The 16784-nt window shown below is 50.6% G+C and overlaps 1 protein-coding gene across 1 annotated transcript in view; it reads left to right on the forward strand.

Moving 5' to 3' along the window:
• Poc1a (POC1 centriolar protein A) overlaps positions 1–16784 on the forward strand; it is a 69250-nt gene that overhangs the window by 12225 nt on the left and 40241 nt on the right. Inside the window, exons 8-9 of the mRNA XM_059268525.1 lie at positions 10321–10389; positions 13506–13598. Coding sequence (XP_059124508.1) covers positions 10321–10389; positions 13506–13598 — 162 coding nt within the window. The remainder of the gene's footprint in view (positions 1–10320; positions 10390–13505; positions 13599–16784) is intronic.

Raw genomic sequence — 16784 nt, forward strand, 5'->3', positions numbered from 1 at the left:
CTGAGGGGCCTTCCCCTGGAGCCCACTGCGGTTCCATCTCAGCCTAGACAATGCAGTGAGATGCAGAGATAGGCCTGGTATCTGCAGGAGCTGATAGAGGCCTTTTTTGTGACCTTGTTTGATTGCTGGGGTTGAATTTGGTATGCCTGAGAAGGGAGTGGGGACCTTAAGATTGGGAAAGGTGTGGGCTGAATGGAATCAGTCCCCTAAAGGGCTTAGGCTCCTCAGTCTGGTGGTTGAGTAGCGTCTTAGAACCTTAGTCACCATTGGAGTTCTGGGGTGCACTAATTTCCATGACCTCAGAGACAAAGACATGTTTTTCAGAGGTTGGGGCAGGAGAGAGAATCTGCATGTTTGTTTAGGAATTCTTGGCATTGAATCAAAGGAGCAGAAGCTTTCTGTCTGTGGCTTCAAAGAGCATCGGCCCTCTGAACTCTCTGGTCGATGGTGGCTAGTAGATGGCTCCTGTGGGTCATCTACAGGAGTTGGGCTGCCTGTAGTTCTCACCAGCAGCTGGCCTGGGGCCAGGCCTCTCATGTACACCCCGCCAGGAAGTTGAGACGTAGCTGTTTCCTGCTAAACAGATCAGTCACCAAAGTGTATTCTGTTGGAACATAGTCACCATGTGCAAGTAGGGGAGAGTGTGGAGTTCAGAGATTTTAAGTGTCTCCTTCTCTCCACCTGTGAGCTGAAGGAAGGCAGGACAAGGAGTAGGTCAGGTCCTCAAGGGCTGAGGGGTGCTCTGGGGGAGCTTGTGTAGCCTGGGCCAACAGCCAGGTGTGGAGTGTCTAGCCTAAGGCTCCCCCAGCTGTTTCTGTTAGAGCACATGCAGGCCTTCTGACCATGGCTCAGAGGTGAGGACATAGACTTTTCTTCTCTTTTGGGACCTGAAAGCTATTTGTCTCTCGCCTAGTGGTGAGCCCCTGTCTTCCCATGTGGAGGAGTAGGCCTGTCTTCCCTGGGCCACCATAGCCAGGTGCAGTGTTCAGTGTCCTAGGGTGTAGAGACTGCAAGCCAGTTTGCTCAGACTCTTGTGAAACCGGGAGGGCCCATGAAAGCTACCTCTCCGCTCCCCGTGGACAAAACAAAAGCACTTCTCAGAAACAACTCATGAGCAGATGCATACCAAATGACAGTCCAGACTTTTCCTCTCTTTGTGAGGGTCCTTTGAACAGTGGACTTCTCGCAGCCCGAGGACACTTCAGTGTGGATTGCAAATGTCATCCCAGTGTTTTGGTGCATTATCCAGCACATAAAGGCAGACCTGTTGACATTGTTTTCACTGCAGCTGTCTGTCATCTGCTCCCTGCTCATTGGGTCAGACAGGAGGGACATGAAATGGAGGTTGTGGTTCTACTCTTTGGTGCTCACAGCCTGGGCTGTGGAGGACTGCAGTTAAGGCGGAGGCATTAAACTAGGGGGACAAACTGAGTCTTGTAAAGTTCTCGGAGGGCTGGGTGAGAGTGGGCAGGCCCTGCCCGTCTCCCACAGCCCAGATGAAGGTGAGAGTCAGAACCTAAGGCCCAGATGTTTTGCTCTGCTCACCCTCTAAGCCCCCTATCCAATACAGAAACAGGGTTCTTTGCCACAGGTTTCACGAGCTTCTCTTGTTGAGGTCTCTGATGCCTAGCCCTCTTTGGGGGTACCACCGGCCCAGGGTATCCCTAGGCTTGGCTTCTTCAGAGTTCTGCAGGCTGATCAGGAAGCCAGGGTTTGCCCAGACTCTGCTCCGTGCCCACGTTTCCCATAATCCTAGCTCTTTCTAGAGACTCGTGTTCTTTGTCTACCTCCCTCCTCTTCAAGGCCCTTCGTGTACACTCAGCTGGTGGTAGCTGCTCAGTGCTGTTCTCCACAGCCAGTATCCTCACCCTCTGCAGGATGGAGTGGCTGCTTTGGGCTTTCTTTGGGGTGCTTACTAAAGATATAGAGTGTTTCTGGTTTGAAAAGTTGAGTATCGGGGCTGAAGCAAGGGAGAGAATGTGGGGGTCAAGGGTGCTGGAGAAAGAGCCTTATTTGCCCCTGCCTGGGCCTGTTTGGAGGAAGTTCAGTGTCAGCTTCCCAAAAGGGAGGATGTTACAGGTGAAACAGCCTTGGTTATCTGGGTAGTTGGTTCAAACATAAAGCCCACCAGCTGGACTGAACTCTGTGCTTCTGGAGAGCTGTGGCCAGGAGTGGAGTTTGATCCACTCCATCCCTGGAGGCTTGTCTGGGCTCTCTGTGACTTGAGAGGGTTTGTCAGCTGCTGTGAAGCAGGTTTGGCTAAGCTCCATGAAATTCTCTGTCTTCGTCTCTGGCTAAGTCCTTGAGAGAGGGTCTAGCTGGGAGCCACATCATAAGAGGCTGCAGACTACTGGGCCCCAGTCCCACAGGTAAGCAGTCTTTGGGGCCCTCTACTTGTGAAGTCCATTCCCTACCTTGATCTCCAGAAGTGCAGGTGGGCCTTGGTGACTTGAGCGTTTACATTCTGTTCCAGGAGGCGAGGACATGATGGGGGATGAAGCACAGCTCTTACCAGCCCTCCCAGCTGGGTGGGGCTTAGCAGCCCTAGGGCTTGTAAGTGGTTCCTGACTGCCCCGTGAGTCTGTCCTGCAGATAAGCAGGATGGCAGATTTGAAAACACTTGCAGACGGTGACACTGAGGGCCTTTGTACGTCTCAGGACAGCAGAGCTGAGATGTTTCTGCTGTTCTCACTTGCCTGTCACACATGGCTTTGACGTTTGAGTTGTGGTTTCACCCTTGGCTCCGCATCACTGGTCTGGATAAGATGGCAGCAGGCCCCATGGCTGCTATATCCCAACTTTATTGCTGTGTGACCTGGTCTGGCCCAGTAGGAGGGACCCTTGAAACTAGCTCAACTTTGAGAGGTCTAACTAGGGGCAGTCCCTAGGCGCAATCCCTAGAAAGCTGTCACAGGGAATTCCATTTGGCAAGCGGGACAGCAACTTTCTTTCTTTCTTTTTTTTGGGGGTTTTTTGAGACAGGGTTTCTCTGTGTAGCTTTGCACCTTTCCTGGATCTTGCTCTGTAACCCAGGCTGGCCTCGAACTCACAGAGATTCGCCTGGCTCTGCCTCCCAAGGGCTGGGATTAAAGGTGTGGGCCACCACCGCCCCACTGACAGCAACTTTCTTATGCTTCCATTTCCACACATGTGGGAGGAGGAGGAGGAGGAGGAGGAGGAGGACGAGGACGGGCTGAGGGTGGAGCCCTGGGGAGGTCAGCCTCACAGTCATATCGGGAAGCAGACCTCGACGAGGATTGAGGGGCTGTGCATGCTGGAGAGCTGTGCTTCCATGTCCTGTCATGAGGGCAAGGCCTAAGCAAGCGCTTTTGGGGAGACTGTAGGGGAGGATCCCACATAGGAGGAAGAAGGGTCAGGGCTACAGTGCTTGGGTGGTGTTCTTATCTGGGTCGAGGCCACAGCTGCCTCAGTGTATCTTTCCATTGTCTCCTTAGGCACAAGGGCATTAACACGAAGTAACTTGCCAAGCACCAGGATGAGTCAGGATCACCCAGTCAGCCTTGGGTTTCTTGTATTGGAGCTTTGTGGGGATGTAGAAGGCCGACACCAGCCAAGGAGTCTGACCATGTGGTACTTTGGTCATTCTCTGGTGTGTGATGGGCCAGACTTCCCAGCGGCCCACTTGAAGGGTATTCTATATATGCAGCCTCCCCTGTTGAATATAATGAAATATTTATGAGCCCTCAAGGGGTTCAATATAGGGTGAAGGACCCCCATTGTGAGGCTTAGAGTCTCACTGTGGGGTGAGGGGCTTACACTGTTGGGCAAAGAACTTGCTTTTGGGTGAGTGGCTTACTTTGTTGAGCTAAAGGCTTACTCTGGGTCAAGGGGCTTGCTCTTGAGTGAGGAATTTGCTCTGTGTGGCTGGGCTTGTTTTGTGTGGGAGGGCCTCGTTCTGGAGTAAGAGACTTATTCTGTTGAGCTAAGGGCTTACTCTGTGGATGAGGGGCTCTTACTATGTAGTAATGGGCTCACTCTGAGGGGTAAGCAGGGTTTTTGTTTTGTTTTGTTTTTTGTTTTTTGTTTTGCTTTTTTGCTTTTTGTTTACTATAACAGAATGCCCCCAAATTCAGGCATGGTAGCTAGCACACAGTAGCAATGCCAGCATTTAGGAGGCTAAGGCAGAAGGTTCAAGTTCAAGGCCACCTGGGCTGCTAGTGTGCTGTAGCCTCAAAACAACAGCTATAATTTAAAAAGTGTCCCAAGTTGGGAAATGTATAAAGATCAGAAGTTGTTTTCCCATGCTCTGGGGATGGGAGGTCCAAAGTCAAGGGGCTAGCCCGCTGGTGAGGGCTGTTGCTGTTCTCTGCTTTCAAGGTAGCACCTCGATTCCATATCCTTCAGGGGAGGAGTCCTGTGCCATGTGTTCCACCTCACTTGGCAGATAACAGGTGGGCAAAAAAGCCAAATTCCCTGTGTCCAAGCCTTCCGTGAGAGCCCCTAATCCCATTTATAAGGCAGAGCCTGATGATTCAACTTCCTCTTACAGACCACATGTTGGAATACTGTTGCTTTGGGGACTAAACTTTAATGTGAATTGTTAGAAAGAACAAAAGCATTCAGACCATTGGAGGGCTAGACATTGGCCAGTTTATTGTAGACATAAAGATTTCTGGTATTCTCATGTAGACCCGATTTTGGAACTCAGAACTACATAGGATCCATTTTACAGTTGCTTGGCACCTGGGGGCATGTGAGGCTGGCTCTTCTGAGGTTCTGTGGGAAGATTGCTGAGTGACATGGCTGACAGGCCAGAGAGCTGGCTAAGTTCTTTGCTGGCTTGGACTTGCATGGGTCCTGGCCCTTTAACACTCTGCCTTAGCTTGGAGCGTCTGAGCAATGGTGGGAGGCAATGGGCTGTCTAAAGCCTCCAGATGCAACCCTAAGTGGACACTGCCACTCTTCTGGTCAAGTCAGCTCCAGAGAGGGGCCTGCCCTGAGTCTGAGGCTTGGGGAGTCTGCCACTCTGGCGGCAGTTAAGCAGGGAGGAACGAATCCCAGCTTGTCTCTCCATGCAGTGCAGATCTGGGGAAGTGAGAGCTGTAAAGGAGCTGCAGTGTGGCCCCTCATTTTACGTCAGGGAACACCGGCGGAGAGGGAAAGACTTTCCCACCAACTGCAGCTGTCGTTTGAAGCCTCGTGCCCTGAGCAGGGCCCTCACAGATCTGTGTGGCAAGTGTGGGGCAAGGTGCTAGAAATATAGATTTATTTTTCTGAAACATAGTCTTGAGCCATGCTCATTTGGCTTAAATCCCCTAGATCTATTTGGGAGAGGATGGTGGGTGGGCTGTAGGCAGAGAGTTAAATCTGGTATTAATGGCTGTGCAGTTGGTATGCATGTTACTGCAGAGTGTCACTGTGGAGTGACTGAGCTGCACACCATCCGGCGAGTGCAGACAGCTACCCTGATGTGGGCGGGAACACTTGCCACAGGCCTAGGCATGGGCAGAGGCTGCTGACTGTACTCATGGAGGGAGCTCAGGCTTCTGAGGGACCCACACACGTATTCTGGACACTTGGGCCGTGCCAGGCCCTAGGCTGGGGTTGGGGAAGTGAGGGAGAGGACTCTTAGGTGCTTGGGCTGCCCTTGGGGCCGCAGCAGTGGAAGTGAGCTTCTGGAATGTCTCCCCACCGTGTGTCTTGAGTGTACTCAGCCCTTGTCCAATCACTGTGTTCGGAAGGAGTATTTTGATAGTCAATAGGGTCTTACCTAGTATTGGTTGGACTCCTCTGGGAAGTGTAAGGGCGGTGAAGACGGAGTCGTATCTCATGTGTACCATTGTGGGAAACCCAGAATCAGCCTGGCCCTCTGTCACCCTCTAGCAATCCAGAGTTAAGAGCTAGGAGCAGGTGTCCTGGGTCAGGGTTGAGAGAGAGCTTTGCTTTCCACTGGCAGCATCTCCTACACAGAGCTGTAATGTCCCTGTGGGTCACCACTTGGATATACGAGCACCTGGTGTGCTGGACTGAATTTCTACACAGGGTCAGAGGCTGGTGCACCCACACCAGAAGTCCCTTGGCCTCCTTGGTCACCGTGACGGCCACTCTGCTTTTTTGTCTACTCGGGGCATGTGTGGTGTGATGGCCCTGTTTGTTCGCTGGTACGTAGTGTGTCAGGGTACCTGCCTGGACTTGGGCTCTTAAGGTACCATGGTCAGAATTCAGGTGTCACAGAGTCTGGCGAGTGTGAAGAGAGTCCAGAGATCTGCTTAAAAGTATCAGAGTTTGCAATTTAACTTAGTCACTATGGGCTTTTCTTTGTTTTGCCTGATGCTTGCTGTTTAAGTAAATTAATGGAAATGGACAGAGAACTGGCCAGATGACTTGTAGGTAAAGGGCCTTGCTGCCAAGCATTGTTATTTTGCCTTCATGTATGTCCGTGTGAGGGTGTCAGATCTTGGAGTTGTAGACAGTTGTTAGCTGCCATGTGGGTGCTGGGAATTGAACCCAGGTCCTCTGGAAGAGCAGTCTGTAGTCAGACCTTTTTGTTGGGACCATCAGCTCCCCAATAATGACACGGAGACTTATTAATTATGAAAGCTGGGCTGATAGCTCAGGCTTGTTTCTAACTAGCTCCTATAACTTAAATTAACCCATTTCTATTCATTTACTTTCTGCCTCGTGGCTTTATTACTTCACCTCTGTAGTCCCATCCTGCTTGCTCTGCATCTCCTGGTGACTCTGCCCTTCTTCCCAGCATCCTCTGTACCTGGACGTTCTGCCTAGATATTGGCCATTCAGCTTTTTATTAAACCAGTCAGAGTGACACAAGAGCAGTCAGTGCTCTTCACTGCTGAGCCATCTCTCCAGCCCCTGATGACCTGAGCTCTCTGCCCAGAACCTGTATGGTAGAAAGAGAGAACCGACTCCTGCAAGTTGTCCCCCGCCTTCCACATGTGTGCCCTGGTGCATGTGTGTGCATGCTAAACAATTCAATAAAACGCAGAGAAAACAATCAGCAGCATAGATCCTCTGAGGTCCTGTTGACAAGAAGAGACATGGGATGAAATGACTGGGTGTGAGGTCAGCCAGGTATGGTAAGGTCAGGAGAGAGAACAGGGAAGACACCGTGTGTATGCAGTGTTCATGACAGGTTAAGAACAATCACCTCATAAAGAACTTCAGGGGAGGGGAGGGGCTCTAGTTGAGCTTGTGAAGCATCTGCATGGATGTGGTCAGGAGCAGACAAGGGACAGGGTCCCCAGCATGTGGACCACTCTGCTGCTGGGGGTGCAGGGCAGCTGGAATCTACATTGCTGAAGGCCCAGCAAGAAATGCTCAAGTCACACTCCAGGGAAGACCTGGCCTTGGGGTGAAAGAACCAAATACATCCATGCCTGGAGCTGGCCTCCAGTGCACCAGGAGGAGGCTGGTCAGATGAGAAGACTAGCTGCCATGAAGCTAGAACATACCGTATTTGATCACTGACACTTGTCAGAACAGAACTCCCTAACTCCCCTTGGCTTGGAAACCTTAGATTCAGTCACTTCCAAATAACTGATGACCTAAGGAAGAACTTGAGTCAAAACTGACAATTTGGAAGGGAATGACAGCAAAAGTGTTGCAGACTAGAAACTTCTGGGATCTGGCTGAGGTGGTGTCAGAGGTAAATTTGTAGCCTTGAGTGAGTTTATTTAAAAGGAAGGGAGACTGAAATGACTGAAGAGCTCAGTGTTGAGCTCTAGGAGGAACCTTGTTTGGCTCAGCCTTTGAGGGCACTGAGCAGTAGAATAGTAGGCTAGAATGTAGGCTAGATCAACAGAGGCTGGCTTGTCCAGGCCCTGAGAACCAAACTCTAGAACACTTGAGCATAGGAAGGAGGGCCTGGTCTGTGTAGTCACCATCTGAGAAACACATCCTGATGTGATTTTGTCATGGGGCAAACATAGTTTGTGCTTTCATGAACTGAGGTGGCTCCAGTGGCGTGGTGATACAATCTGGGGGTGGGGGCGGGTACAGGCTGCACTCCGAGTGCCCAGGCTACTTGCTTGGCTCTCAGCAGACTAGCAGAAGCCTCTGATGAGTGCTGCTCTTTCTAGGAATGCAGAGGCTCCTGCTTGCAGAAGCCTTACTGCCTCTCAGTAAACAGGCACCACTGGGGAGGAGTGTGGGCCCCACAGAGCCTCCTGGTTGCTTGCTTATCCCTGAGTCTCCTGAGAGACTTGGTCTCCTGGGAAAGCACCAGAACATTAGCACCTGCCCTCTGGCCCTAACCCCCTATAAGCTGGGCGCATTCTTGGAGTCCGCTGCTGTTGCTGCTGACATCTTGTTCCCAGCCTGGCAGCTGGTGGTGGTGGAGTGATGACAGGCAGTGCGGGCCATGAGTGCTGTGCTGCCTTCGTTGCTGGCCCTTCCTGGAGCTCTTCTCAGGAGCTCGGGTGGGCGAAGGGCCTGTCTGCTTTTGAAACTCCGTGCTCTGGTTTCCTCCCTCTCCTTTCTTCCCTCTGTGTCCTTCCCCTCAAAATGGAAAGCATCTTGTTGTCTTATAGCGTTGCCATACGTTCATTAGAAAGTTCCAGGTATGAAAATGGTCAAGATTGTCAGCAGTCAAGTAGATTTTCTTTGAAAATGTATCACCTTCCTCCGTCAGCCTTGTAACCCTTTGCCAGCTGTCCGCTGGAAGGGATGTTCCCCACCTCCACTATCTGCAAATGCAGCCAGTGTCTCAGAATGGAGTCACATGGCCCAGTAGGCCTCACACCTGGGATTTGACACTCACTGTTCATGGATATGAGTGGGCATTGTTCCCTCTCAGCAAAAGTGGGTCCACTTCATCTTGGTTAATGGTAGGTTAGAATTCCTGGCGTTGCTGGGGGTAGGGTAGGCCTGAGCCTGTGAATCCACTTGTTGGAGAAGGGAGGTGACAGGCAGGCATAGGCTTTGTATGTGTCCTCTTGGGCTTTGTTCTCCCAACTTGGAATGGTAAAGGCACACGCTGTCCTCTGGGGATTAGGTGGGTTAATACAGGTGCAGGGCTCTGAGCTAGTCCTAGCCGTGGGAAATTCTTCCTGTCTCGTTGCCCCAGTGTGAGCCCCTCTGAGAGGAAGAACTAGAAGTGGATTCTGGAAGCAAGGGCAGGAATGTACCTTCTGTTCCACGTGCCTGAGCCTGGGAAGCCCTGCTCGCTGCCTGTGTCCTGGGAGAGAAGCTGCTTGTGGCTGGGAGGTCTCTTGCCAGCCTAAGCCATGGTGGTCCTTCCTAGCTCTGAGTGCAGGGTGTTTTCCATGTCCCCTTTCTCTAGCCCAGGCTCTGTTGCTGAAAGCCCCTTCTGTGGGCAGTTCTTGTTACACTCTGCTGGCCTAGAGGAACTGGGGTGACCTTTCTGAGAGATATAAGAAAACTGTGATCTGGTTTTGCCAGCAGAATGCCAGGCACTGGCCATGGTAGACGTTCAGTTGGAAGGGAGAAGGTTCCATCTGTGGCTGTGACCTTGCTTGGCATATCTTTCTGGAATGGATTCCAGGCATATGGGGAGGACTGTTCTTTCTCTAGTGGGAGATCCTGATTTCCTCTCAACCAGGGTGTGCTTGTTGGAGAGCACTGCATAGCATGCACTTGAAGTGCCCCTTTGGGTGGTCACCCAGACCTTTGTCCCTAGGAAGCCAGAGGAGTACACTACCCTGCCAGGCCCCAACTAAGGAAAATGGCACGGACAGTGCAGGGACACTGGTGTCATTTTGATCCACCCCCCAAGCACCTTCAGTAATTCCTCCTCAGCCTCCTTCCTGTGCTCAGGCCCCTGACTTGGCCTTGTTCGTTTGAGCCATTGGCTTCTCGTTGGCTCCCACTTCTCTGGTCTACAACAGGGCACTACTGAATGTGCATCACAGAGGTGCCTGCTGATCTCAGCTGTGCATCTCTGACCTCCTGCTTCTTGTTGGGAAGCCATGAAAAGGATGCCCGCCTGGCCAGACTGCCAGTGTGAATGTCCTGCTCGCTCCTCTGCCCTCCCTTGAGCCCACAGCCTGGCCTTCGTCTGTTGAGATGTTTGGGAGCAGAGGTCCAGCAGCAGTTCTTGTACCTGACCACATGCAGGCTTCTTGGGCAAAGGCTGAGGAGGACTGGTGCTGAATGAGTGCTCAGACCTTGTCCCACTGCTGCTGTCTTTCAGGAACTGTGCGTTTAGACTGGAGGGATCTTTTTGGAGGGCATTGTAGGATGTGTGTTGAGATAGAGTCTTATGTAACCCAGGCCAGCCTGGAATTCCTGGTTTCTCTGCCTCCACCTCCCAAATGCTGGGATCACTGGTGTGTTACCATGTTCAGCTGACCTTTGGTGTTATTCTGTTTGTTCTGCTAGGGACCTGCTACCACCGTTGCCTTTTCAAGAACGGGGGCGTATTTTGCTTCTGGAGGCTCTGATGAGCAGGTAAGGAAAAATGGCCTAAGGAGTCTGAGCTGATCCTGCTCAGAACCCCTCAGGAGGCTGGAGGCCATCCAGAGATGGGGCTTCAGCGACTACAGTCACGGTGAAGATACTGTGGTGGAGCTTGGGGGTAGGGGCGGTGCTCAGGTCCAAGCAGTTGCTGTCCCCAAGCAAGTCTCCTTCAGGAATGACCTGTGGAAGTGTCTCAGATTAGAATGGGTTGGAAGGAGTTTGAGCTAATTATTGTGGGGAAAAAGTTGAAGATTTTCAGGTTTTTGTTTTTTTTCTCCTGATTACATAAAGAGTGAAGAGTTACTAGGTACTTACTGCAGATCTGGTAATGCGTCAGTGTGGTAAGAATTTCATAGCTCATTTAGTTCTCCTGAGTCCTGTGGGGCGAGTCTTCCTATTTTATTCTTATAGATGAGAAAACAGTCCCAGCAGGTGGCAGAGACAGGGACAGGCCCTGAGCCCGCATGACTGTGGTGGAGCCTTGGTTCTTCCCTGGAAGCCTCTACTCCATTCTTGCTGCCTTTTGCTTCCTGGCCTGCTGCATGTTGAAAGGGTCAGCGTTTTCTGTATCCTTGGTTGCAGAGAGGAAGTCCTGTCCCACCTCATCACCCTTTGCCCTGAGGCTTCATCCTGTCACCCCTGTGACTCCTTGCCCAAAGGCTTATCTGCGGGGGTGGGGGGTGGGGTGGGGAATGGGGGGGAGGGGGGAGGGGGTCAGAGGGTGAGGGGGTACTCTGACCTTGGTGCCCAGTTCAAAGCCTGGCCTGGGAAAGGTGTGGAGCGCTGAGGACTGAACCTGTCAGCAGTCTCCCAGAGTATTTACACAGTCCTCTTTTTCTGGAGGAAGGAGCAGTGGCTGTGAACACAGTTGATCTCTGGTGGATTGCCGAGAATGCTCTTCCTCTGGGTACTAGCCTCACAGCTCTGCTGCTCAGCCTAGACAAATCCTCTGGCCTTCCATGAGTCCCAGCTGCAGTGAAATGTACTGATTTCCCAATAAAGCAGAGGCTAGCTAAAGGTTCTTTGTCCACAGCCACCCCAGCCCTAGGTCCTAGCTAGCAGCCAAAGAGGAAGGTAAAGGGAGAGGAAGGTAAAGAAGAGTCTTGAGCCTCCAGTGAGCACGGAAAACGGGAACTCTATGGCAGATACACATGTTAACTGTGTAGTAGATGTACATGCTAAAACGAAGTCACACACAACAAGAGGCAACCTAGGGGAAAGCTTCGCCCTGTCATGGCTATCCTCAGACAGTGAGGCTGGCAACTCCCTGGACTTTTTACATCTGCTCATGTATTTCTGGGTGTTATCTCTGCATTTACGGTGGCCACTCTGCTGCTAGGAATATACGGTCTCCACAGTTATACAAGGACCTTGTACATGGCGTATGCATATGCCAACGTTCTCTTCGTAAATTGACAAATGAGGTATTCACGTGCCCATCCCTCTTGAGCTGGGAACAGTGGAACTGCTCAGGGAGAGGTGAGGAGCCTTCATGAGAAGTGCTGTGTCTCAGTGGGGATGGTGTCTAGGGCATGTCAGGTCTTCATCTTGGGGGATAGAGTGGTGGTTTTTTTGTTTTGTTTTCATTTAGTTTTTTTGTGGCCTCATTGGCTTCCATTGACTATTGGTCATGTTGCATGATTCCTCCTGTGATGGCCAAGCCAGCCATCCCGAAAGTAACCCTAGAAGCAGCCAGCCTCCTGTGGTTTCTAGGCGCCAGTAGGGGGTGCTCTTGCTGACTAAGCTTTTGTGGAAGTGCCTTCAGTCATCATCCTGCTTGGGAAGATGCTGCATGTGGTTGTTTATTTATTTACTTATTTGAAATTCTTTAACATTTATTTTTGTATCTTTAACTTTTTTTTTCTTTTCTTTTTTTGGTTTTTCAAAACCGGATTTCTCTGTGTAACATCCCTGGCTGTCCTGGAACTTTGCAGACCAGGCTGGCCTCAAACTCTCAGAGATCCACCTGCCTCTGTCTCCCGAGTGCTGAGATTAAAGGCATATGCCACCACTGCTAGCTTTTGTTTTGTTTTGTTTTTAATGTGTGTGGGAGTTTTGCCTGTGAAGGCCAGAAGTGGGCATCAGATCCCCTGGTACTGGAGTTACAGAGGTTGTTAATATCTGTGCTGAGACTCAAACCTGGGTCCTTTGGAAGAGCAGCCAGTGCTCTTAACCACTGAAGCTACTTTGTTTGTTTGTTTTGAGGCTGGATCTCACACTGTGGTGCTGGGTGACCTATGTAGGCTAGCCTGGCCTTGAACTCACAGACTTGCCTGCCTTTACCTCCAGTATTTGTACTACAACACCTGGCTAGGAGTATGTTTTTACTGTTAAACTTATTAGGCTTAGGATAATGAGTGTGTTAGCATCCATTTCCTGATGCCAATAACTGTGTTACACTGTGTCCTGTGAGCTTCCTAGCAGCCCTGTGAGGTGGGAGCTGGCATCTTTTAAATCTCTCACCTAGGCCTCACAGTAAGCCTAGTAAGGTTCTCAACCTTCCTAACACGAGACCCTTAAATACAGTTCCTCATGTTGTGGGGACCCCCAACCATAAACTTTTTGCTGCTACTTCATTACTGTAATTTTGCTACTATTATGAATCATAATGTAAATATCTGATATGCAGGATATCTTATATTTGGGGGTAAAAGACCCCCAAAGAGATCTCGACCCACAGGTTGAAAACTGCGCAGTAAGGGGTAGAGATCTGCCATTAACCCAGTGGGTGGCCTGGAGTTCATGTTCACCTCTTCCCACAGTGTCCTGAACAGGGCCACTACCCTCAAGAGCTTCTTTTTCAGAGAGACAGATGATAGACGGGGAAAGGGAACAAATGGATTAAGCAGTGATTCTGACATTGAGTAGTCATCTAGGACACTCAGGTAGAGGGACAAGCAGGTGCCCAGGTCTAACCGTGCTCCGTGGCTACATGAAGGTACTCCATCCTGGTGCCACAGGCCTGTCCCCAAAGCTTACTCCTCGGGGTGTGGGGCAGGTCCAGAGTGGAGTTGGGGTGTGAGATGGAAAGCACTTTAGCTCAGAACTTCGGGGTTGACTTCCGGGCCCGTTTTCTCCCCTCATTCTGGGCCTGTTGGTTTTGGCAGGTGATGGTTTGGAAAAGTAACTTCGATGTCGTTGATTGTGGAGACGTGAAAGTACAGAGGCCTCCACCCCTGGCCAGCTCTGCTGCGAATCCGGTAAGTGGCTTAGTGTCAGGGTTGAGCCATGTGACTCTGGGATGGTCACAGTCAGCAGCACTGGGCTTGGAGACGAGGAGGCCTGGGGGCTTCTCTCTTATTAGAAAGGAACCCTGGGAAGGTCTATCAAATAACTCTTTGGTGCCTTGACTCCGATCTAGAATGAACAAGTGAGGCATAAAAGCTACAGAGCAGCCGTAGTGTCCAGGACCCTGGCCCTGTGGGTGGGGAGTGTTGTCATACTGCTGCTAGAGGGTGGAGAGTGTTGTCACGGTGCATACTGCTGCTAGAGTGAGGCCAAGGACCCAAGTACATGTTCCTAGAGGGCTCAGGACACAAAGCCGCAGCTGGGACCGATGAGAAGACCCTGGTTGGGTTAATCTCACTTCTTTTTTTTTTTTAAACCATGGAGAGGAAGTTCCTCAGCCACAAACCATTTTTAGTACCTTTGTTGGTAAAAGGGCATTCAGTGTTCCTGAATAAAAATAACTAATTTTGTAGAATAAATATTTGGCAGAAAAATGATAACTAATAAAGGCTCATTAAATAGACCCATATTCAACTTTAGTTGAAATAAGTCAAGATTGTGATCACAAAGGTGTAAGCTCCTGTGGCGACAGACTGTTTAAATCTTTCTTCCCTGGACCATAGAAGCACCATGGCCTCCCTAGCAGGAGGAAACTGGCCTGAACAACAGGAAGCGGCTCACCCAAAGCCTCAGCAAGTCAAGGCTGGAACTCAGAATAGAGGCAGGAAGCCTCCTTAGTCTGTCCCGGGCTTACTGTGGCTCCATAGCTGAATCTTTCCTACCGCATGCTCGAGCTGCTTCCAGAGCAGGCCACATCGAGCCCACAGTTTTCTCCCAAGGATCTCCCTTGACTGGCCACTTAGCTGGGAGGTTTTGTTTCTGCTGAGCGTTTGCTAATGAGCCTTGAGCTATGGGCTAGTTGGTGCTCTCTAGGTTGCACTGATGTTCTCCTTGCTGCTGATTCCTTTTTTTCTTTTTCTTTTTGTTTTGTTTTGGTTTTTTTTTGTTTGTTTGTTTTGTTTTTTGACAGGGTTTCTCTGTATAGCCCTGGTTGTCCTGGAACTCACTCTCCAGACCAGACTGGCCTTGAACTCACAGAGATCCACCTGCTTCTGCCTCCTGAGTGTTGGGATCAAAGGCGTGCACTACTACCACCCAGCTTGCTGATTCCTCTTTTACCTAGAAGGATCGTGTGTTGACCCTGCCTTCTGTCCTATGACTCCCTGACTAAGGCGTTCATGGCGCGATCAGCACTGCTAAGACCTTTGTGTGTGCTCATTGCTTGCAGAGTGAGTAGGTGGTTCCTGTTGTAGTTCTCAGGTGTAACCATGCTGTCTCCGCTGAGCAAGGCTAAATAACCACGGGGACTGCTGGTGGCAGGGGGTGCCAATGGCAGGGGCTGCCGATCCTAGGAGGGTACTGCTATCTGCCTCTTGGGAATGGTTAGTATCCACCAGGTGGAAGAAAGGTCTACATTTTTAAAAATTATTATAAAAAGATTTATGCCAGTATCGAGCGTATTTCTCCCAACCCCCTGCTCTCCCTTTCTCTTCCTCCCCTCCGGGAGTCTCCTTTGTTCCCTGCAGTCTTACTTCTACCTCCGTGTCATATGTCTGGATACAATTTCAGGAGTGTATATAAAATCTAGGAACCACAAGTGAGAGAAAACGTGTGGAGTTTGCTTTCTGAGACTGGCTTGATTCAGTTAATCCAGGTGTGACTGGTTGCATCCATTTGCAAACAACATAACTTCATTCTTTTCATAATTTAGCTGGTGTGAATAATGCTGCAAGTGTCTCTGTGTTCCTTCAGTACATATCCAGCAGTGGTCTAGCTGGGCCACAGTAGATCTCCTTTTAGTTGTTTGAGATGCCTTCATTCTAACTTCCACAGTGGTTATTAGTTCGCATTTCCACCAACAGGCGTAAGTGGTCCGTTTGTCTACATCCTTGCCAGGTCTGTCCTTTGTGTCTTCATGTCTGCTATTCTGACTGGGCTGAGGTGGAATCTCAATGTGGTTTTGATGGTTAGTGAGGTTGCCTGTATTTTTTTTTCTTATAATTATTAGGAAAATAACTTGGAAAACTGCTTATTGTCCCTCATCCCCACTCAGAATGGAGAACATATCACCTTGTTTCCCAGAGCTTCATGGCCTGAGAGTCTATGGTGTGATCACGTGGGTAGAGGAAGCCAGCAGGACAAGGTGGGGCATTGGCAGATGAAAGGCTCAATGGGACTCAAGGCAGCCAGCTGTCCCCAAACTGGTTTGAGGCGCATGGCAGAGCTATTGTTACAGTCCTGCCAGTGGTCTGTCCGACATGGGACTCAAGCAGGGCGCAGGATATGGGTTCTGGCATCATGGAGTTGGTTCTGAACCCTGCTGGGCAGCCCTGGACCGAGCACCTCATCTCCCCAAGCCTCCGTTTCCTCAGTGGATTCAGAGTACCCACGGGCCAATAATGAAGACTCCTGACGTGACATAGTAATCGGGACCCATTCTTGGTCGAGATAAGAACTTCTTGTTCCTTGTCCTAAGTCCCTTGTAGAGCCTTGAGAGGACAGGTAGGCCTTCTAGACAGACACCTGCCCACCCACACAAACTCCTACTGCTGCCTGAGAGACTTCTCTGAAAGGGAAAAGGAGGAAAGCCAGAGTGTTGCTAGGCCTGGGGTGTGTGTGTGTGTGTGTGTGTGTGTGTGTAAATTGACCATTTTAACCATGTCTCGGTAAGCATCAACATCCTCTCCACAGTTCTTTCATCCTCCTAGGCTGGAGACAGCTAGTTTTTGTGGAACTGTGATGACTAGGCTTTCCCGAGATGGGAAGGGGAGCTGGTTAATGCGTTCCCACCCTCCTTTCCAGAGCCTTTCCCGGCACTCAGATTCCCTGGCTGGCCAGAGTGCTCTGCTCCTCAGGGAGCCCAGGAGCACTACTGTGTCCTGTGAACAGAGTTTGACTAGCTCCCGTGTTCCATTTCTGCCCACATCCCATCCTTCCAGGAACTAGGGGTTGCTCAACCTCAGCAATTCATATCCAGGGGCAGATAGTTATTTGAGTGTTTGCTGTCCTATGTACTGTGAGATCTTTAGTGGTGTCCCTGGCCTTTCCCCAGTGCATGCTGGTGGCATCCTGCTCCCCAGTTTTGATGACCAGAAATG

This window comes from Peromyscus eremicus, chromosome 7 (assembly GCF_949786415.1).
Source record: "Peromyscus eremicus chromosome 7, PerEre_H2_v1, whole genome shotgun sequence".
Classification (NCBI taxonomy): Eukaryota; Metazoa; Chordata; class Mammalia; order Rodentia; family Cricetidae; genus Peromyscus; species Peromyscus eremicus.